General features: G+C 47.7%; 1 protein-coding gene across 2 annotated transcripts in view; it reads right to left on the bottom strand.

Annotated features, from left to right (window-relative positions):
• Window positions 1–24278, bottom strand: part of SLC9A7 (solute carrier family 9 member A7) — a 522426-nt gene that overhangs the window by 242738 nt on the left and 255410 nt on the right. For both annotated transcript variants that reach the window (XM_078658221.1, XM_078658222.1), the window contains exon 4: window positions 340–416. In XM_078658221.1, the coding sequence (XP_078514347.1) occupies window positions 340–416 (77 nt within the window). The remainder of the gene's footprint in view (window positions 1–339; window positions 417–24278) is intronic.

Here is a 24278-nt window from a genome sequence, read left to right as displayed (position 1 = left end):
TATGCGAAGCTGGGTAAGAGTGGGGGTGGCTAATGTTTAAATCAACTGTGACCTTTTGAGGACCAGTTGAACTGGAATGAACATTGTATGGACTACTAAGCGCTCTTGAATAATGTGTTGGTCTGAAAACACATGCCAAGGTGCCTTGGTGTTCTGAATTTGTCCCTCCAGGCATTTGCTCATGTTTCTGAAAAAACAATAAAACTGCTTGATAAAAAAAAAAAAAAGTGACAATGTAAATTCTACTTTTCTTGCTATAGTCTGCCCCTGATTGTCGCCACCAACACTGTGAAGCTGGCTTTTCTCAGGAATACACAACCTCATAAAAAATACACTCACCCAACGATGAAACAAGAAACTGCTGTTCCCAAGAAGGCGTACACCAGAATGGAGCCCAAGTTTCTGAAAAAATGCCTCTGTTGGAAAAAAAAACCATTAGATTAAAATAAAAGGGATTATTTCCCCAGTACACCTCATAGCATGGCTAGCAACCATTGTACAACTTTATTCTACCTTTTCAAAGATTTCTAAAGATATTAGGCAGAAAATTATAGTTAGTTACTTAAGAGCAAAAGGCAAATATGATTCAGGGTGCCCTGGATGATTGCAGATGGCAACAGATCCTGTCCCTAAAATAAAAACAAATATTTAAGAGAAATGTTGATGTTGGATTTTGGTTGCAAACAACTCTAGCTGACTAAAAGCTTTTTTTCATTTTTAAAAAATAGGTTAATCGCGTCAGTTTACTGATCGTACGGAACATGTAATAGATGAACAAAGTATCCAGAATGCAATCATTGAGAGGCAGATTGCAGTTATACACCATCAGTAGCCATGAAGGACAGGATTCACAGTTAGAATACAGACTCAGGGGAAAAAAAGAGAATACAGACTCAGAGCAGGCACTTTCCAGAGAATAGATGATTGGAGACCAATCTGTCAGTAGTGGAACCAAACAGAGTTTTGTCAAGTATTTAATTTGTGGTACTGGTTGCCAGTGGCCACCACTTTAAGTAATGTCACAGTAAAGGGACATTTTGCAACCGTCCACACTGTACGTGTACCGGTCCCGGTCTACTGCTGCCTTAATTCACAGAGCACCAGGAGACAGGAGAGCAGTCCTTTTTCCATGTCTCCCACAGTTTAAAGAAACAGAAGGACAATCATGTATTCCCAAAAACCATAATGGAAATAAATGAACTGTGGTTCTCACTCCAGCATGGTGCCCATGCGGCTTTTTGCAGGCCGAATGTAGAGCAGGAGGAGTTTGGGGGCTTTGACAGGTAGTGTGCTGCAGCTGTAGCCAGGAAATGACCTGATTAAAAGGAGAGGAAAGGTATGCTCATCATCCCAGGCCGACACACAGTCCTCACTCAGCCCCCTGAAAACATTTAGGGTACCAGGTGCACAATTTACATCTAGGAGCTGATGTAATGTACAGTCCAATATTTATTTGGGCCTATTTAAGACACACACTTGCCCCCTGCTCATTCTTTACAGACCTCTAAGTGATCTCATGATGGCCAGGTGGGTGAAATTCATTTCACAGCTCATTCATTCTACTCTTTCTCTTTTGTCACAGTTTTTGTATTGGAGATTATTTACAACTCGGCTCATGTGCATAAAAGGTTTGTAGAGGTAACTTTTCTTTCAAACCCCCCACAGTTTGTATTACTGACCTGACTTACCCATCACAATTCAGAAACAGCACCAGAGAGAGACAGGCAGATTAATTTGTCCCTACATTCAATGTGTAAAACAGCAAACTTGACCATATTCAGACCTGTCAGCCTGTGAAACGAAGGTGGTATCATTTCTGGCACTCCACTGTTATGTTCAGTTTTAAGGAAATACAGGGAGGTTCATCCCCTAAACATGGCTCAAGTATAAAAGCGCAGACACAATCCTCTGGCCCACCTGTAGAGCCCACGGCCCGTAGGGTGGGGCTTCAACTACCTCTTGGGGTCCTCATTTAGGATTTGAAGGAACTGAAAATCCTCCAACTTCTAGAACAAACTGTAAATGAGGAGTAGAATCCACTGAGGAATATAACTGTGGAGGAAATTCAACCAGTGGATTATACTCCATACTTAGGGTTTTATACTCTACATTGGAGGGATTCAGCTTCTTCCAAACCCGAAAAGAGCATCAGCCTGTTCGTGAGATTAAATCAAACATGCTTTAAAGCTCAATTGGCGATCATTAAGTGTATTTTTGTCAAATTAAATTAAAGAGTATAAGATGTGGTACGTACTATTTATCCTATTAAATATTCTGGAGTAACAATATATGTATGGTGATTATTTAAATGCACAGTATAGATGATGTTAGGTTAAATATAATTACTTTGTCTGTATTACGCTTTTAGATGCCCCTGACTGAGGGATTTTTTTATCCCAAAATGCATTGGGTTCTTTTTAAATAAACATCATGATATGTCCCTTGGAGTCTGTTCGAATATCTTTGTAGCAGAAAGTATATGGATAAAACGAATTGAAGTAACAGTAAAATAAAGGATGAAGATTAAAATGGATACAAAATAAAAATGGATAAAAGGAAGATAAACACGGTTGAATTTAATTCATTGGATTCATACTGAGTTCATGGCTGTGCAACTTGGTGGAACCTGTGAAAAAGTTCCCCCTAGAATTATCTTAAAGCTCATTTACAGCGAGCCGATGACCTGTTTATCCTCTACCCCACACTGAGAAGTGGTTTATCCAACATAAGGAGTAGCACAATCGCATACAAACTTGGTGGGAACTGACAATCTGGCTGCGTACTGCTCCCCTGCATCCTAGCCCAGCTACACCTCAGGGGCAGCAGGCGAATAAGTGGAGGGAGAAACATATTTGTGCACACCTACAGTTTCATGGGTGAACAGCAACACAGAAGTAGTTGGAGCCATAGATCAAGATGAGTGCCTGCAAGGTGTTCTCGTAAGGTGGAAGAATCTGCTGGAGGAGAATGAACACCACATCCAGTGACAAAACACAGACTGGCTGCAATACAGCAAATATACCATGAACTACCTGCATTACAGTCCTCATAATAACCAAAACAAGATTACTAAGAAAGGAGCATTTGCTGGACATGGATGAGATCATAGAACAGGACTTAGTTCACTGCCTCATGTACCACGCTCCAGGAGAGTCTAACAACCTCGCCATCATGTCAGAGGAATTCAGCACCACATCCTTGGAGAAAGCAAGTCTATTGAAGTGACTGGAAGCCATCAATACCTCCTTGTGTGAATAAGTGCAACTGAAACACAGCAGTAGATCTGGTAGTCACAATCTCTGTAGATTCAATGGCCTTCAAACTTGAGGTGATCTTTCCTATATAAATCTTAAAGAGGTCAGAACAGACAATGACCCCTTTTTCATGGCCAAGGTATTCAACAGTAACTGGAATCCCTGTCCAACACACAACAATCAGCCCTTGATGCTCTCAAGCAAAATTAAAGTCTGGGAAAGTCATATCAAACCTCATGGTCATAAGGATCACTGTGGAACAAGGAACAGATGTGGACACAGCAGTCTATCACGTTACCAATCCACTTTCCACTCTTCAATCAGGGGTGCTGACGCAGCTGGTCTCCTGCGGACCACTGTCAGAAAAATAACCCATGTTCATCCAATCATGGACACTGCCACTCTGGATGCAGTGCAGACTCACTTCAAATGGACGAACAATGAAAGAATGAGAAGCAGGGAACTAGGGACTCTTATATCAGAGGAAGAGACCTAGCTGTGGTTGAGAACTTCAATTGGGTTGAAAATTCAAAAGACAGTCTGAGATACACCGCTGACCTTCACAGACATCATACTAGGACAACATCACTCTACAGTGACTCCAGCAGCACCCGAACCGCGTTATATGTCAGGGGCAGCCTTACGCATGTGCAAGCTGTGCACCAGCACAGGGCCACCAAACCCCAGGGGCCACTATGCCAATATATATCCTTAATATAATAATCCTCTGAGGATGGATACATATTTGCGTGGCGGCCCCAGGCAGGGATTTGGCGGCCTCCCGCTATGTTCCACTTCCAAACACCCCCCCCCCCGTCTTCCCTGGCCTCTACGCTCCGCCACGCACAGACCCCCTCTTCCGGGGCCCCCTACCTACGCTCCCTGCCCAGGGCCGCCATGAGCGTAGAGCCCCTGTATATGTTGTGTAATTATCTATTTATCTTCCCTGGTGCTTTGGCCCTTGCTGTTCAGCTAATGTGAATGCCCTGTGTGGAATGTTGGAGTGGTGGTGATACAATGGAATGTTTGAGTGCCTGTGAGGTGAGGAGTGTCAGCTGGAGTATGGGCCAAGCAGCACGGAGGCTGCTCCTGGTGGGGCTATCCTCATGGCTATCCTAAGGACCTACCCTTGGATGCACTTATCTGCAACTAAGACTAAATAAATGATCATCTAAAATTACATCTCGGCTACCAGACTTTCCTTACAACATTTTGGCGATGATTTGAAGACGAAGGCATTTGAGTAAACTGGTGTACCTACTGAAGATAGCTAAAGGAAACTGAAGACTCAACTACTGATGAATCTAAGAGCGCTAAGAAATTTCATACATAAACAGAACGCCCTGCAGCCCCACCAGTGTCCTCTACATCGGACGCCCCGAGCTAGGGCGTGCTTCTGTAATTTACATGGTTTGGTTTTCATGTAATGGAGACAACCTGCAGTGCAGTGAGCATGACCAACTACGTTGTGTTTTGATGGATCGGTCAGTGCTTGGAGGAAGTAACTGGCAGCATTTTATTTATGGAACCTGGCAAGGGCTGAAAAGAAAAATTATCTTTGCAGCGAGCTATGTCTGCACATCACCAGTGTGTCTCATCGAACGGCCTATAGGAAGGGCATGGCTAACTGTCAGCTACATGTGGAAGATTAAACCTGAATTTAATTGGTAACCTGATGTTTGACCTGAGAGGTTGGTGGCGTTCACTGACACTATCTGTGTTCGGTGGCCTGTAGTGAAGTTTCACTGTCGCTTTACCAGATTCCAGGATCGGTTGTAAGTATGACATGTTTGGGGAATGGAATTTTGGTTGGGGCATTGTTTAGCAGCCGTTACTGATGCGTGAGCCGTGTCTTGCTTAGAATTTGAAGCTAGGACAGGAACAAGGGAACCTACTCACACGGAACCAGGGTAATAAACTTATTATCAAAAAACAAAGGCTCCTGTGGACACTTAATGAAGTAATCTCAATGTATATGGGCACAATGGCAATATATTGGATTATAGTGATATTGGGGAAGGAAGGAAGCAAAAACACCTCTGAATTGTTTTTGAATCAATAATATTTATATAATTCTTGGTCATCGTACCTGAGCAGACAGACACACGCTGTCCTGCTACTTGGAAGGATTGTCACAGGCTGCAGTTGATTCATTCTCCATAAGAGACACCGAAGTGAGAATATTCTCACCCTCCATATGATAAAAGTATGGCCTTGTCATGATTGACGATAGAAGGAAGTAGCATGCTTCCATTCATGCGCTCAGAATCGAAACACGACCCGCCTTGACAGCGCTTTGATCGTGCCATACTCCGCACACGTGGAGCCCTACATTGTGCGCATTCACGAAATAGCCAGCTCACCACTCACCTCACACTTGGGCTCCCGGCTGGGACCCATGTGAGTATCTTTTTCTTATCCCTTGCACGATTTCACGCCCTCCACACGAGCTGATCCATTACCCTTCAGGTGTCCCTACAACCATAGGCCCTGAAGAGACCCTACACTGCACACAGGATCGAAACGCCATGGACAAGTTGCATAAACGAACCATTGTTTACCAGCACTGATCACTGTATCCAGCGCTGTCCACTGTATCTATATATGTTAACCGCATGCGTGCGGGCGGAATTCCGCTCGTACGCGGAGTTTTGCGAAACCGCATTTTACGTGACGAGCTGGGCTCGTCATCAGCGTAGCAGGAGGCTACCTCATGACGAGCCCAGCTCGTCATCAGCGTGGAAGGGGTTAATGGTCGTTTATATGAAGCATTAGAAACCTTGTATATATTTCACATATATATCACTAATTTCCTAGGTTCCGTTTTTCACTGGGACACCTCTCACTCAGAACTATATGTTCAAATGTATTACTTAGTAACAGTATTTCATTTCAAGGATTATATAAACAATTTTGATTAAAAAAACAAATCAGAGGTGTATTTGCTTCCTTCTCTCTCCAATATCACTATAACCCAATATATTGCCATTGTGCCCATATACATTGAGAATACTTCATTAAGTGTCCACAGGAGCCTTTGTTTTTTGATAATAAATATTGCTTGGAATTTGATGCATGAGCCTGCAATTTTCAATATTGTGAGTTGACCTAGAGGTGCGCTTACCGTTGTCGTGGGGTCACGATATGGTGCTGCGGGACAAGTGGCGGCGCCTCTCTGTTGCTGTCAAGAACACGTGCTGTGCAATGACGGTGAGTGCATGCACCTGCCTGGCGCCACCCGGCATTGGATATCCCTACGTGCCGCCATCTTTCTTTCTCTTCTCACGCTCACCGAGTTTCTGGTTTAGCAGCTGGCAAAAGTGTTTTTTCTCCCACAAGTTATAAAACATGCGAGCCCTGGAAAAAGATCTTAGTGTTCTATGACTGAAACTTGGAGATATCGGGTATTGGGTGGACAAGATCGGCACCTATATCGATTGGTGATATTGCAGGCAGGTTGGGTGAGATTTTGCTCACCAGGAACTCTAGGTGGCATTTTCTGACCAGCTCCTTACTATCCTTCGTAGCCAGTTTGCTGCCATGATGTTGTTTCATTTTGTTCTTTACAACTTCATGCCTTGATGTCCAGGATATTCCTTACGGCTCTATTCGAATTTGCTGCCTTCATCTCTTAATTTTGTTTTTCTCATTGCTGGTTTGCGGTATCATTGAATTTCAGTATATGCTGTTGTATTTCATGTATGATGTTTTTTTTATTTTCATGTTGGTATTCTGAAACCCATAGTGCTGCCCAACGCTATGATCACTACATGCAATGATGACCAGAAAGTTAAATACTATTATTTGCGGCCTTATTCTTATATTAATGTGTTCCTCAACTGTATTCCTATTGTGTCATGTTTTCTTGAGTGCTTATTTCCTGTGTGTGTGTGATTTCCTACCGGTGCGTTGCTTAGGAGTGGGCGAGGAGTATGGCTTGATCGTTATCTTTTCTACACTTTCTAAGATTTCCTATGTTTGTGGGATTGTGGTGGTATTAAAAATGCCCTGTTATGCTGCTGAATGGAGTTTCCTGTGTGTGGGTATCTTTTTAAAAAAAAATGTTGTTTACTGATTTTCATCGAAAAATTAAAAAAAAAAGTCATATTTAACCCCTTGCCCGCAGTCGGAATTCCGCTCCTGTGCTGGACATTCCGATCACAGTCGTGGTCATGACAGCTCCGGCCGTCATCAGCACACGAGCACTGTGACGCATGACGGACGGGAGCCGTCATCAGCACGCAAGGGGTTAAAACAATAACTCAGACCATTACATTTCTACATGTGTAAGCATTACAAGCATAGTAACATCAGACATAGTCTTAAGGGTAACCCGCATCTATCGATTGCCGTGTAATAAGTAAGAGACTCATTGCTAATTACAATTGCTCATTCATTTCGTTCTTACGTACATATTCAGTGAAGAATCGCCAGTAATCTTTCAGACGAGACCGGGTCGGTAGTTCTTCTTCATATGTCAATAAACGATCAATACAATAAGTCATATCACGGAACCATTGTGTCACATTGGAAACTTTTGTGCCACCCCAACACTGCGCAATTTGGCGTTTTGCTAATAATAGCGATATGGCACAGAATGAATATGCTACTTACCAGTATGCATCTGTTCTTGGCATGTAGGGCTGCTAACATTCATATCTTAGCATTAGATCGCCGCCTAGTGTTGGGTCCGGATGATCGCACATTGTTGTCCTGGAAGAGTCTTCGAAGTATCCTGAGATAGGTGGCTCCTCCCCTGGACTACAGTGCGCATGGGCATCGGCTCCATCCCCAGATTGTTTTTCGCCATTGTGGCAGGAGATGGAGTGAAAAGTGTAAAGGATGTCCATGCTAATGAATAAATACAATAGTATATCTGCAGCTGCGACAGGCACCGGGGAGGAGGGCGGGTGATATGAATGTTAGCAGCCCTACATGCCAAGAACAGATGCATACTGGTAAGTAGCATATTCAGTTCGAGGCATGTGGGCTGCTAAATTCATATCTTAGCATAGAATACATAGCAGTCCCTCCATCAGCGGCGGTTGCCCGTGCCAGCTGCAGAAACCTGAAAAAGTGTTTTGAGAACAGCCTGTCCTACAGCAGCTTGCTGCTTGGAATGCACATCAACACAGTAGTGTTTTGTAAAGGTGTGTGGTGTAACCCACGTGGCTGCTCTGCAAATATCCTCTAAAGGAATGTTCCCTAGGAAAGCCATGGATTCCCCCAGTTTGCGCGTGGAGTGCGCCCTTGGGGGTATTGTTAAAGTGCGCTTGGCCTTTTGATAACATATCTGGATGCACTTAACAATCCATCTGGCTATCCCTGCTTTGGAAATAGGGTTGCCTTTGTGTTGTGGTGCGAAGGCAACAAAAAGTTGTTTTGTCTTTCTAAAGGGTTGTGTTCTGTCTATGTAGTACATCAACGCCCTCCGTACATCTAAGGTATGGAGCATTCTTTCTGCCACCGTCTGCGGGTTTTGAAAGAATGCTGGCAAGTCAATAGTTTGGTTGAGATGAAACTGTGACACCACCTTCGGAAGGAATTTGGGGTTAGCGCGTAGCACTACCCTATTTGGATGAATTTGAATGAATGGCTCTTGGATTGTGAGCGCTTGCAGCTCACTGACACGCCTCAGAGACGTAATAGCTACCAGGAAAGCTACTTTCCACGGAAGGAACTGGAGTTCACACGAGTGCAGTGGCTCAAATGGCGGTCCCATCAGTCTGGTGAGAACGACATTGAGGTTCCACACCGGAGCTGGCGGTGTTCTTGGGGGAATGACTCGTTTCAGACCTTCAAGGAAGGCTTTAATGGCGGGCACTCTGAAGACAGAGAGATGCTGCCTGTTTTGAAGATAAGCCGCTATGGCGGATAGATGTATCCGAATGGAAGTGTACGCTAGATTGCACTTGTAAAGATGCAACAGATAGCAAATGATGTTGGGGATAGATGCATCTAGCGGGTTGATGTCATTGGCCGTACAGTAAATGACAAAACGCTTCCATTTTGCAGCATAGCATGCTCTGGTAGTTGGCTTCCTTGCCTCCTTGATGATGTTCATGCATTCTGGAGGTAGGTTAAGGTATCCAAACTCTAGGACTTCAGGAGCCAGATCGCCAGGTTGAGCTGTTGCGGATCTGGATGCTGAATTTCTCCATGGTTCTGCGTCAAAAGACTGGGCGTGAGGCGCAGTCTTTGATGCGGCACCACTGAGAGTTCGAGGAACGTGGTGTACCAAGCCTGGCGCGCCAACGTAGGAGCAACTAGGATGAGAGTCATCACGTGCTGCCTTAGCTTTCTTGCGACCAGCGGTATCAGAGGGGCTGGCGGAAAAGCGTACGCAAATTTGCCTGACCAGTTCATCCATATCGCATTCCCCTGCGACTGTGGGTGAGGGAACCTGGCGGCAAAGTGTTGGCATTTTGCGTTTTCTTTTGTGGCAAACAGGTCTATCTCCGGATGACCCCACTGTTGGAAGTACGGGTGGAGGACAGATGGGTGTATCTCCCACTCGTGCATTTGATGGCTGTACCTGCTGAGCAGATCCACCATCTGGTTGTCCTTCCCTGGGAGGTGTTCTGCCATGAGGAAAATGTTCCTCTGAATGGCCCACTTCCACATGCTCTGAGCCAGATGAGACAGCTGTGGCGAGTGGGTGCCTCCCTGCTTTTGAATGTAGTACATCGCAGTCATGTTGTCCGTCCGGACTAACACTACCTTGTTGCACAGATGTACAATGAAGGACTTGATCGCCATGAAGATTGCCATCAGTTCTAGATAGTTGATGTGCATCTTTTGCTGCTGCGTCGTCCATAGTCCCTGCACTGTGTAAGTGAGCAGATGAGCTCCCCATCCCTGGAGAGATGCGTCCGTCGTCAGGATAATCTGCGGCACAGGCTCTTGGAACAGTCGGCCTTTGCAAAGGTTGTGTGGAGTCCACCAATGCAGAGAGTCGTATGCCCGACTGGTAACCAACACTAGGTCTGTCAATTGCCCCTGAGCCTGTGTCCACTGATTCGCTAAGCACTCCTGGAGCGGGCGCATATGTAACCGTGCGTGAGGGACTATGAAGATGCAGGAGGCCATCATGCCTATCAACTGCATGAATACTCTCGCCGGAAGCGAGTGTTGTGGTCTGAACTTTTGGATCAGAGACTGCATGCTGTCTATCCTGACCTGGTTTGGCTGAGCCATGGCCGTCAGGGTGTTGATCGTCGCACCTAGGAACTGCCGGACATGTGCTGGTTGTAGATGCGACTTTGGGTAGTTCAGCGAGAAACCCAGGTCGTGAAGAAGGTGAATTGTAGTCGACATGTCCGCGGCGCACTGTCGTTCCGACTTGGCTTGCACGAGCCAGTCGTCGAGGTAGGGGTAGACATGGATGTTCTGCCTCCTGAGGTGCGCTGCTACTGTCGCCAGACACTTGGTAAACACCCTTGGGGTTGTGGTGACTCCAAAGGGTAAGACCTTGAACTGGTAATGCTTGCCTTGAATAGTGAACCTGAGGTATTTCCTGTGGGACGGGTGTAGTGGAATGTGGAAATAAGCATCCTTGAGATCTAAGGTTGCCAAGAAGTCCCCTTGGTTTAGCAAGGGAAGAATCTGCTGCAGTGTAAGCATGTGGAAATGTTCTGACAGTATGTACAGGTTGAGGGGGCGTAGATCTAGAATGGGTCTGAGAGATCCGTCCTTCTTTGGAATAAGGAAGTACAGGGAATACACCCCTGTGCCTTCCTCTCTCACCGGCACGAGCTCGATTGCTCCTTTTTGCAGCATCACCACTACTTCCTGCTGCAATAAGAGCAAGTGCTCTGCGGACATAGGCCTTTGCCTTGGCGGGATGTTGGGTGGAGTGGATTTCAACTCTAGGCAATAACCATACTGGACTAGTTGTCGCACCCACCTGTCTGTGGTGATGTTTCTCCAGACGGGCAGGAACTGCTGCAGTCTCCCCCCGACAGGTGTTAAGTGGTCGGGGGGCAGTGACGGAGAGTCACTGTTTGCTTGGGGTAGAGGAGCGGGAGCTGTTGTTTCCTCTGCCGCGACCTCTGTTGCTGTTATTTCTGTAACCTCCCTTGTTCTGCTTTTGGAACGAGGATTGTGCTCCACCTTTTGAGAACTGAGATTGTTGACCCATTTGTCCTCTGGTGACTCCACGTGCACCTGAGCGACGAAAATTGTTGCCACGAAACTGTTGCGACTGGAGGGCCCCCATGGACTTAGCAGTTTCTGTGTCTTTTTTTATTTTTTCTAGGGTGGTGTCAACATCTGGACCAAACAGACTATCAGGATTGACTGGCTGATTAAGAATGGTTGTCTGAATATCTGGTTTAAACCCCGAGATGCGGAGCCACGCCTGTCGTCTCAGCATAACGCTAGTGTTGATAGCTCTAGCAGCTGTGTCTGCGGCGTCAAGTGCACACTTGATGGCTGCGTTTGAGATTAGCTTCCCCTCCTCAATAAGCAGTTTGGTGCCTTCTTGGAACTTTGGAGGCAGGTGTTGTATAACCTGTTCTAGGGTGTCGTAATGCGCCCTATCGTAACGTGCTAAGAGTGCCTGTGTATTGGCAATGCGCCAAAAGTTTGCGGCCTGCGCAGCTACTCTTTTGCCCCCTGCCTCTAGCACTTTGGACTCCTTATCCGGGGGAGGAGCTTCACCCGTTGTCTGGGAGTTGGCACGTTTCCTGGCATTGGCGACCACAAGAGAGTCCAGTGGCAACGGTCCCCGAATGTATGCGGGGTCCGCAGGTGCAGGTCTGTACTTTTTTTCAATGCGTGGATTGACCACTCGTGCCCTGGTAGGCTCCTTAAAGATATCCCCCGCATGCTTGAGGACTCCCTTAAGCATAGGCAGCGTTTTTACTGTCCTTTCAGAGACTGAGAATGTGTCGAAAAGGAAGTCTTCTTCTATCGGGTCAGCATGCATGTCCACATCATGATTGGCCGCTGCCCTCTCAAGTAGCGCATGAAAACCCGCTGAATCCTCAGTTGGGGATGCACGTGCATTAAAAAGCTGCGGGTCCTGCCCCACATTTTGGGTGCCCTGGTCACCAGTGTCATCATATGAATCCGGTTGTGCATCTGGTTCATTGATAGGGAAATTGTATTGCTCATCCTCATCATACCCCTCACCCGCAGAGTGTTCTGGTGAGGGAGTAGGGCTCCGTCTTGGAGGAGGCAGGATTGGTTCCGTGAGGCCTGAAGCATCAAGGGGCACCCTTTTCTTTTTCAGTGGGATGACATATGAGTCCACTGACTCTGAAGTTATTTTCCTCTTATAGAGGGTCAATTTGCCGGTGTCTGCGTCGATGAACTGCTCCGAATCATCCTCTGATTCGAGTACCCGACGTGGAAGTGGGCCAGCCGTTGAAGAAACCGTCTTTTTCGGTGCCGATTTGGTGGAAAAGGCTTTCGGCGCCTCCTTTGGCGGCAAAACAAAGAGAAGTTTGCCAGAAGGCTTCGCTGGATTGTCCGTTTGTGCCTTCGGCGACGAAATCGGAGCCGACGGAGCAGAGGCCTTCTCCCTAATTCGCTGTAGTGATGCGGCGACGAGGGACGCCTCACTCTCAGTTGGTTTTGGAGCCGACGAGGATGTTTTGACCTTTCCTTCGGATCCGACGTCTTTGTGGGCCTTGTGGGCTTTCGACGCGGAACCCGCTGTCACCGACCCCGAGTCCTGGGACCGGTGCGCAGACGTGCCAGTCTTCGATCCGTACGCCTGCGTAGACTCCGTGGAGCCGGCCTTTGCGGGCTTGGACGGCGGCGCCGATGTTGATCCGTGCCGACCATCTTTTTTAGAGGACCCCTCCTCCGGCGTCGATTTCGAATGAGCAGCAGCGGAATCGACGGACTTCTTCGACTTCTGCGGACCGGAGGTCGACGGAGTCGATGGATTAGCGGGTACAGTCGTTTTCGCTGGCACGGCAGCCATCTTAGGGACGCTCGAGTCCTTAAGTTTCGGTTTCGTTTTCGGGTCGGCCATTTTAGATGGAGTCGATCCCGATGCTTTCGGTTTCGGTTTCGACACAGGCTGCTCAGCAAGTAAGTCCGTGGCCGGGCCAGAAGGCGGGGCTGTGGCTTGCGGCATGGGGTCGTGGGTAAGGCCTACAGGCGATCCCGTGACCCGGTCGGTATCCTCGAAACCTTCGGGGCAGAGCTCGTCCCCTGAGCTATCTGCCGCGGCCCCATAAATCTCTTCGTCGTCTCCTACCTCGTCGACGTATTCAAGGCCTTGACCCACGACTCCGTCGTCGTCTACCGGATCCGCCTCGACCTCCGTCTCGGGTGGGGAGATCTGAAGATGATGACCCTGGTCCTCTTCATCTTGGTCGCCGAAGATGTTTTCCGGATCCGGGGCCGCTTGTCTAGCTTCCATGCGCACCGCGCGCCGAAGCTTGAGAGTCTTCTTAGAGCGGAACTGTGCACAGGCCTTGCACTTGCCGTCGTCGTCGTGGTCAGGCGAAAGGCATTTGTTACAAACGGGGTGTAGATCGATGTGTGGGTACTTGGACCCACAAAGCGGGCAGTATTTAAACGGGCTCCGCTCCATGTCTGAAAAGTTTTGCAGTCGAGTCGCGATGAGAAGGCCTCAAAGTTCGAAAAGCGAAACAAGACTCCGCTTATTCCGGCTCCAAGAGACGGAAGACTCGAGACCGTGCGCAGACAATACCGACGCAAAAAGCGAGGCCTTTTGGCCGCTAAAAGTTAGTTTTTTCTCGGTTTCGACAGAGAGACGTCGAGACCACATCCGAACCCAATGGCGGAAAAAAACAATCTGGGGATGGAGCCGATGCCCATGCGCACTGTAGTCCAGGGAAGGAGCCACCTATCTCAGGATACTTCGAAGACTCTTCCAGGACAACAATGTGCGATCATCCGGACCCAACACTAGGCGGCGATCTAATGCTAAGATATGAATTTAGCAGCCCACATGCCTCGAACCTTATGCTTCTCTGCTCTCACATTCGTCATCAGACCCAATAGGCACATTTTTATGGTACAGGCAACTTCTGTTCCTATCATGGCCGTAATCCTGGATGTCACTTCTTCCCAATACACACGAACCTTCACACAGTACCAGGCCAGGTGAATAAAATCAGCCCCATCCACCCCACACCTTTTGCATGTCGCCTCGGTTTGTAACCCATAGCATTGTAGTTTAACCGGCGTGTAATATGTTTGGTGGAGATATTTGAAGTGTATAAGACGTAAATTGCCATTAGGCGTGAGCAGTTGGACGAGAGCACTCTCAGTGAGTGAGTCCCTGAGCAAGACATTCCATCTCGCCATGGCCTTATCGGTTGTATACGGGATTTCTGCCTGCGCTACTGAATACAGCCGTGACACTAGATGTGTAGTGTTGGATGACGTCAATATAGGTTGAAGTGTATTTGAGCAGGCTGGTTCAGCTGGGTAGTCCGGATAGAACTGTTGTACTGCTCTCTGCAGCCTACAGTAAGTGAAGCGGAACAGTAAGGTCTGGTTTTGAATGTATGTCAAGTCCTGTAGTTGACGAAATTGCCCCTCATGAAATAGATCCCCCATCGTGTCGACTCCCACCTGACGCAGGAGACCTATGCCCACAGCCTCCCCAGATACCAAAATCTCCGGATGGAAGTGTAGAGGCAATGCCGGTGTATTTTATGGTACTTTGTGTGCTAGTTGTGCTAGTCTCTGCCATGCCTTCGTTGTAGTGTCAATAGTGTTAATGTCTTCTGCATGCAAGGGCGTTCGCTTATGCGTTATTATGGCTGTCAGTGGCACCGGCAGTGCGTCACCCTCCTCCACTGCAGTATGCGTGAGATAAGGTATCCAGTGGTACCAGTAAGCGGCATATTGTGCCTGCGCACATAGGTAGTATAATAAGAAGTATGCTACACAGAATTTTCCCCTCTCATAAGGTAGTGTTAGTGTTCTAAGCTCTATACGTGCCTGTTTGCCCGCCCAGATTAACTTTAGCACCAATGACGTGATACTTTTAAAAACTGCACTCGGAGGGGGGATGGGAATATTGTTGAATAGGTAGAGAAATTTAGGGAGTACGTTCATTTTCACAATCGCTATACTGTCTGCCAGTGACAGCGGTAGCTGTATCCAACGATTAATTTTTTCCTCTAAAGTGGATATTACTCTCCCATAATTCGTGCAAATGACCACTTCGGGATTTCTATGGTACCATACCCCCAGATACTTGATAGGATCAGTCTACCAGTCTAAGGGAAATTCAGTGTCATGCGATGTAGTGGTGCTTGTTAGGGGGATGATTGACGATTTGGCCCAATTTATCTGAAGGCCTGAATGTCCGCCAAATTTTATGTATTCCCTCAAGAATGGCGCTAAATTTTGTTCGGGGTCTCGGACATACAAAAGCATATCATCTGCATATAATGATATATGTAGAGGCCTAGATGGGAATTGCAATGCAGAGAGCTTATGTTTCTGTCAGACAAGGCAGGCTAACGGTTCCAGCGCTAGAGCGAATAATAAGGGCGATAAGGGGCATCCTTGCCGTGTCCCTCTCTCAATGGTGAACGTGTCTGAAATATACCCATTGAGCCTGACCCTAGCTACAGGTTTCGTGTAGAATAACTTCACCCACTGTGTGAACCTCGGGGGGAAGCCCATCCTTTCCAGTATTGTCAGAAGATGAGTCCATTCTATTGAATCGCAAGCCTTGGCGGCATCCAACATAATCGCCACTGCCGTAGTAGTGGGTATTAAATAATGAGAGGGCGAAGAGGGTTCTAGTGTTATGGGAGGTGGCTCTAGCTGGTATAAAACCAGCCTGATCCGGAAGGACCAGGTTTGTCATCAATGGTTGTAATCGGACTGCTAGGATCTTAGCCAGGATCTTAGAATCGACATTTATCAACGATAAAGGTCTATACTATTCGCATACTTCCGGATCCTTAGTTGGCTTCAAGAGGGCTATTATTACCGCTTCGCGGAGTGTTGGAGGTAGCTCTGTCTGATCGAAAGCGTTGCCATACATTACTACCAAATGGAGGGCTAGTATATCAACATATTTTTGTAGAATTCGCAAAGTGAACCCATCCGGGCCGGGGGCTTTCCCATTTGGTAATGATTGTATCACCTCCGTCACTTCCTCCACAGTTATTGGTAGCGACAGGTACTCCATCTGATTGTCCGACAACCATGCAATGGCCACATCTTCTAGATAGTTAAATACTTCTGTAGGGAGCGCTGTGGACTGGGACCTGTACAGGTCACTGTAATGACTTACAAAGCATTTTAATATACCCTCCGTGTGTGTAGTCAACGTACCATCTTCTGCCCGTATCTGTAAAATTGCCTGAGGACCTTTCCCTTTACAAATCTTAGATGCCAGGACCCTACCCGATCTTCCCCCTTCGCCAAATTGCCTAGCAGTGTATCTTTTGGTAATATATTTGTGCTCATCCTCGATGAAAGTTTGGTGTTCTGTGTGTATTTGTCTCAATTCCCCCAGTAGCGCTGGATCTTGCGTGCGTTCATAGTCTGTCTCTAACTCTTTCATGCGGGTTTCACACCGCTTGATCTGTTGCCTTATGTCTCGTAAGATCTCCACCGACGTACCTATGCAGACTCCGCGCAAGGTGGCTTTAAACGCCTCCCACAGAATGCCCGGATCTTCAACTGAAGATACATTTAACTGGAAATAATCCCGTATTGCCGTGTGTATGGTGTCTGCGTATATGGTGTCCATGAGGGCTTTAGCATTAAATCGCCACCTGAATGGAGGGGGGGGGGGGGGTGTAATGCGGTATCTGGAGCGATAATAAAACAGGATTATGATCCGAGAGGATTTTAGGCAGAGTTCTAAGTTCCCTTGTCCATAGTAAGGTGTTATCTGACCCCAACCAATAATCTATGCGGGACCAGCTGTTGTGTGTCACATTAATGTGTGTTGCCCCTGCCGCAGCTGGGTGTCTCACCGGCCATATATCTCTTATAGGTAGATCTGTCATTATATCCAGTACTTTCGCTCTTGCCTTCCGGTGTGGTTCTGTGGAAGTTCCAGAGAGATCAAGTTGATCTACTAGCGCTATGTTAAAGTCCCCTCCCCACAGTATTTGTGTATCACGAAGCTCATGCATGTGATTCCATAATTCCTGAAAAAATTCCCGCGCGTCCATGTTGGGACCATATATGTTAGCCAGTGTGATCCGCTGTCCTCTCAATAATCCTGTGGGTATGGCATAACTCCCATTCGAATCTAGAATCACCCCGCTTATTTTGAAATTCGTGCCTTTCCGCACCAGTGTTATGACCCCTCTAGAATATGAAGAGTAGTTGGAGGCGTGTGTAGTTTCTGCCCATTTTGCACCAATGGTTTTATGTGTGTTAGGGGCAATATGTGTCTCTTGTAAGAATGCTATATCGATTCCCCACCAATATAAACAAGCAAATATCTGTCTAATTTTCTTCTGATTCGTGAAGCCCCGCACATTCCACGTGAGGAAGTTCAAACTTTTGTTACCTGCAGTCTTCCCTCCATGAGCCATCCAGTGTTGTGTAACATTTCCATAACAATGACATTGCAATAATTTCGGTTCTCAATGCGGACATAACCCCACTGCGGTACAGTACCCTCTACGCTCATCTGAAGTACAGCATGAATTTCAGCAATGCATCTTAAATGCTCTGGTCTTTGAACTGGAACAAACCCCCAACTCCACCCACCCCCACCCACTTCAGCAACCCAATCCTGCCGAAGCCGTAGCCCCCAAGGAACAACCCTTGATAACATAACCTGTATGGGGATCACCCATGTGGAGGTCCACCGAGGGTACACTACACCACCCAACTTAATGGATGGGGGCAGACATTTACTTTAGCGAATAGACGCATTCTCCAGGAAAGAAACGTGTGTTATTCTACAACATTAGTACCCGTATCTAAACACTAGACCAATATTTTGCAGTACCGTATCCCCGTTCTCTACTTAACAGTTGGGATTAAATGACATCAATGGCGTCAATATCATAAACATGAGCGATGAGAAGCGCTCAGCATATATGTCCAAGAACACCGTATATCATCGAGTACTGCCGTCAGACCGGTGTCAGTGCGTGTCCCTTCATCTGTACTTCAGCTAACTGGGCGTGCACCATGAAGTCATTTTGTTTGCTGCCACTAAACCGTACTAAATGCAACCAGAAGTTATTGTGAAGGGTACTTCTCAGTTCCAGTGTACGTTCACCGCATCACTGGTGCATAGTGCGGTCTGCAATCATCTGCACGCTAAACCCCTTACACAGTGTTCACCGCATACCTGCAGATCAAGCCGCTCAGCCGAGTGTAGTACTGCACATTAGACTCGGCCACGTACCCTCCAATGTCCCTTTAATTGGCAGTCATACAGTCTTACCCATGTGAAGCACACCCGAACATCTTACAGCAAAATAAGAGTTCGCTGCATTCGCTGCTATTAGTCACCAATCCAACACCAGCCTGTCAATCGGAGTCTTGGTGTTGCTCCCTTCTGTCCGCGGTCTTGCTCTTGTTTTTTACTTTCTTTATAAACTCTTGCGCCGCCTTAGGAGTGGAGAGAATTACCGATTTTCCCTCCCAATTCACCTTCAGTTGTGCAGGGTAGAGCATGGCGTAGTTGATCTGCAATGACCGCAATTTCACTTTGGCCGCGGTGAACTCTTGTCCTGCTTGTTGAACTGCTATGGTGTAGTCCGGATAAAATTCTAACTTGTTCCCTTGGTGAGAGATCTGACCCTTTTCACGTGCAAGCCGTAGGATAGTATCTCAATCCCTATAGTTCAATACCCGAGCTACAATAGGTCTTAGCTCAGCACCAGGTGGCAGTTTCGGTGCCAGAGATCGATGCGCCCTCTCCAAAATGCTTCCTCTCCAAAGAGGTCTTTGCATAACTGCTCGATATATGCTTCCATGCGGCCTGTATTCGTTGATTCAGGTAGCCCCACTATCCTTACATTGTTACGACGGGAACGGGCCTCCAATTCTTCCGCTTTGGCCTAAATCACTTCGAGGACCTTTTCCATGCCATTACATTTGCCCGCTGTGTCATTCGCCTCGTCTTCAACCGCCGAAAGGCGAGTTTCAGCAGTCTCCAGCCGCTCCCCTTGTTTATCCATTTTTGCAGCCATGCTGTACATACGACACGTTAAGTGATCAAGTTTCCCGTTGATGTCCTGTAAGTTGGACTGTATGGCTTTGAGGATGGATTCCATATTACTTTCTGCAGGTGCATCCGAGGTTGGTTCGACCTCCGACTGTCCGGCAGGGCCTTTTGGCGTTTTCTTAGCTTCAAAATTAATCTTTGGTTGCTGCCTATCCGGTCTTGCCATTTTGGATTGTTATACAGTCCTGTCCGACTGGCGGTCCAGCTATGGTTTCTGCGTCCGCTGATTCAGCCAAATTCCACAGCCATGTTCACAAAAACATAGAATTTAGCGCACAGGGTGGAAGATGGCGCGCGACGCTTCAGAATTACATTATATGTCGCAGAGCCAGTTGGTGGACCAAATGCGTCAGGTTGTGGTGCAGTCGTAGCCAGTCTCGATCAATCAAAGGCTTTGGGTTTCCGCTCTTACAGCAGTTTCCCTCCGCTATACATTCTGAAGATGGCACACCCGATGGGGTTCGCAAGGAAGATGGCACCCACCTCTCCACACATCCCCCCCGTAGATCACTCTCTCCGCTTCCGGCTATAACAAGCAGGTGATGTGCTACTATAGCGCAGGTCCCCCGCCGCCATTCACAATGAGCTCACAGTCCTGTTTTGCGTTAGTGTAGCTCTGTGCAAACTCAATGTACAAGGATATAATGCCTCATGAGCCTTTTTACGTTTTGGAGGGTTCCATCTGGACCAATCGGACGATGGTTACTTAGACGAAATTCGACCTCCTCCTCTCAACGCGGCCCCGATGGTACATTGAGTCTTCACAACACGCCTATTTGGCGAAGAAAGACTACGTTAATGATCAAAAAACTAGGTACATTACACCTATAGTTCACTTTTTTTTAATTTTTGTATAATACACTTTGATACGTACATACATGTGAGTAAGGTGGGTCGCTGTGCAATTCCCGTCCTGAAGAAGGAAGCTTTGAACTCCGAAACATGTCCATGTAGACGCACAAACGAGGTTGTTGTACTTAACTATACACTCGCAACCTCACATTGCACCCCTTTTAACAATACCAGCCGGGGGCTTAATAAAAGTTTTATTTTCCCACCCCACGAGCCAGGTATTTTTTACCTTTCACTCACTTTAAACTCACCACTCACATATGACCTAGTACCCCACACACATTCACACATAGTCCAATAGAAAGTGCTCCCACATAGTCGTCGGTCGTAGCTCGCCGCATCCCGTAGAGGGGTGCGAAGACCCCGATGATGAAGCATGACACCAAGGGGCCTGTTGGTGTGTGAGGGGTATTTAAACAACACTGAGTGTTCCCCACTACTATAGGGACTAACTCAAACTGCCCAAGTGGATTCCACTTTGTTTTTGTTTAAATCTTCATTCATTCATATTTTAGGTGCCTTGCTTTGAGTTTTCTTTGGGATTAGTTTATCGAAAACTGAAGTCATCCATTTATGCAGTCCCTCTGCTGAGTTTATTTTTTCCAGTTGGGTAGTTGTGGTCTGCTCACAGATCACAATTCCTCCATGATTAATATGTTCCAAAGTCTGCATGATGCTGTAGCAGTGAGACTTCATTGATATTTTTGCAAGATCTTGAATGAGAAGGCGATGAAGTGATGAAAGTTGGTCCAGAGACAATCTGCTGTAAATGTTTTGTGTTCAAGGCTGACCTTATAGCATTTGGTTGAGGCATGTTTGGTTTGACAAACCAAGTGCTTAGGTCACCAAGAATATATAGGTTTAAACATCTGACAGATCTGAAACAGTGTTCAGCAAGAGGAAGCGGAGGTGAAAGCTGGGGTTGCATTTAGTAAGGAGGGCTTCATAACCCTTTTATTGCCCAGTCTTCCATCTTGGGGGCTGTTATGGTATACTTAAAGACAGCAACAATTCAGCTGTGGGCAATGACTCAACATTCCAGTGCCACAGCTTCACTTAGTATTGGGGGCATATCATCTCCTAGCCAGGTTTCTGTGATGAATAACACGTGGCTGTAAATACTTCAAATAAATTGTTTGAGATTTTTCTCACTGGACCAGCATTTATATTTATAGGCAAAAAACATAAAAGGGGGAGCTTTGTTTTGAGGAAGTATGGATTTAAATCTGGTTTGTCGCTGGCATCGTCTTTTCAGCTACCAGTTGATCTGTCCCTAGTGATAGATGAGATTACTTCCTCTCATATATTAAAAGGTTAGGAAGTACATAGAGTGAATAAACTGAGGCTCTTAACATTGTTGCTTTTCTGTTACTTACTGTCCTGCTGAAACAGTCGTAATAAAGATTTGTGTGGGTCTTTGTGGGAAGATGATGGCTTTACTTAGAATGTGTTTGTGAAATTGGTGTTGTGTTGATATGAATTTGAGCGCCGTTATTTTATAGTTTTTCTCATAATTATGGACGTGCCGCATTTGCCACGTAATCCATCATCTGGTACTAATAAGGGGAAACCTTTGCTCAGAAACTATTACGATGTGTAAAAATTACAAGCTAATTTAGTCTTAGTATCAAAAATGTGCAGCATAATGTCGCATGATTTGCCTTTTCTTCTTGCATAATTTGTTGCTCCCCTGCGCATAGTTTGATGCTCCCGGCTGCATAATTTCAGTGGCCCTGAGTATAGTAAAGTTATACCCCCTTATGTATGCATACCGTCATAATATTTTGGAACTCAATATTTCGTTCACAACATATTTGCAGGACGACAGTTTGTCCATGATATACCAGTATTATATCATTAAATACATAGGTACTTGTTGAAATGTAACCGAAATCATTTCATCAATTTAAATGAATGCTTAATTAAACACTATGCATATATACTGTTGAATTTGTCTGTGAATGGGAGCAGCGCATAAAAAAGATATAGAAACTGAGCTATGGGAAGCAATGTATGTTTTATCAGCTTTGTCTGTGTGGCTAAAGAGTGACACCAAGTGGACAAAATGGGTAACAAAGCCGGAAAGAATAGACCATGCACATCAAAATCTTATGTCTGCTTCCATGCATAAAAGGGAAGTCACTGGAGTGAAAAGGGCACCTTAACGTTGTCTGAAGTTCACATTAACAATTTTATGAAGATCTCTGAATTATATATCAAACCTTTACAGCACATGAAGCCATCCCAGGCTAGAAAACACACAGCAACAATATGGTTCAATAAGGTCAACAGAAAGATAGACATGTGTAGGTTTCTTCTCTGACCCAGGAATGAAATTATTTGATCACCTGCAAAGAATACTAAAAATAATCACAAGAGGTTAGACGTAGGGGCGTGGCTTGGACGCCGATCGGGATGGCGGCGTGAGCCCACAGCTCCGTGCCTGATCCCTCATTAATCCTGTGAATCCCTCGCTTCTGGGCGAAGCAAAAGTCCAGGGATCGAGGTCTGGTCGCCGGACGCACCACGGGGAACGATCGTGGGCCGGCAGGTGGCCGTGGACGGGGTGGAACGCGAGGAACGGATTGCGGTGCCCCGGGACGGCGGACAAAGAGCCCAAGATGGCGATGGGGCCAAGCGGCAGAGCCGGAGTGGCAGAGCGCTGAGGATCGCGGCTGCGGAGCGGGGTGAGCGGCGGCCTGAAGGCACAAGCGGGCGCAGCCCAACCGGGTTTGCGGGAGAGTAGAGACCGCAGGGGAAGTGCGGCGACGGGGACCCCGGCAAGGACTCGCGGACTGAGAGCCCATCCCCCCACACCCCCACCGCTGGCGCCGCGGCCATAGTGCCGGGGAACGGCATCTGCGGTGCTCTGGATCCTGAGCGGGCGCTGTGGAGCTGGTTGCGGCGCGGCACGGAGGCTTTGTGGAGGCGGACCCGGACCGTGCTGGGTGGAGAGCGGTCGGAGGGGCGAGCGCACGACCTGGCCGGCCGACCGCGCCTGCATGCAGGGAAGGTACGGACTGGCGCAATTGATGTGGGGCCGGCCAAGGGAGCTGGAATTGGACGGCGGTGGGGGTCCGCTGAGCTGCACCATCGAGGAGAAGCACCCGAGCCCAGTGGGGGCTGGGTTGCGTGGAGAGCCTGAGTGGGAGCGGTGAATCATTGGCCCCAGCGCCTGTCGGGTCCTGGTGTGGAGGGGAAGCGCGGGCTGCCGGAGTCCTTGAGTGGAGGTGAACCGGTTGGGGCGGGCTCGCCAGGAGGCCCGGGGACAAGTTCGCCCTGTACGGGGGGTTCCTTCTGGAGCGGGGAGCGAGCCCTCTGGAGGGAGCAGCCAAACTCGGGCCCGACGCTTGAGCCTGAGGAGGGTGAGAAAGGTTCGAGGAGCAGACGCCCGGCAGTGGGTCCTTTGGACTAGCCAGACACTCGGGGGCCACCCAGAGTCGATACACGCGGTCGCCCAGATGGCCGCCACCGGCAGTACTGGGAGTGCGGTCGGAGGTGGCGGATCGCTGGCCAGGCCGGACGCGGACGGGGGGTCTCCAGCAGCGCAAGATGCGTCAGCGCAGGAACTCCGACTGAACGCGCGGCTAGATGGCATACTGGATGCAATCACGGCCACCAAAGAATCTCTACACCAGGACATTGCTCAGGTGGCCACTGGATTGGGCCTGCTGAGGGCGGATCACGCAAAATTGTCCGACAAAGTTAAGGATCATGACCAATTGCTCCTAGAACTGAAACCTGCGGTGGTCACTGTAGAACGCAAGTTGTCTGATGTCATGGAGAGGCTGGCGACGCTGGAGAGACGGGCGGAGGACTCCGAAAGCCGCAACAGGAGGAACAACATACGGGTGGTGGGCCTGCCAGAAAAAATTGAGGGTGATGATGCGGTGGCCTATATGGAGGGCTGGTTGAGAACGGTCGTGGCCCCGGAGGGCTTGTCTCCGTTCTTCTCCCTGGAGCGAGCGCACAGGGTCCCGACTCGTCCACCCTTGCAGGGGCGCCCCCCACGG

The sequence above is a fragment of the Lissotriton helveticus genome, chromosome 8, assembly GCF_964261635.1.
Source record: "Lissotriton helveticus chromosome 8, aLisHel1.1, whole genome shotgun sequence".
Lineage (NCBI taxonomy): Eukaryota > Metazoa > Chordata > Amphibia > Caudata > Salamandridae > Lissotriton > Lissotriton helveticus.
This window is presented reverse-complemented; position numbering and strand designations above follow the sequence as displayed.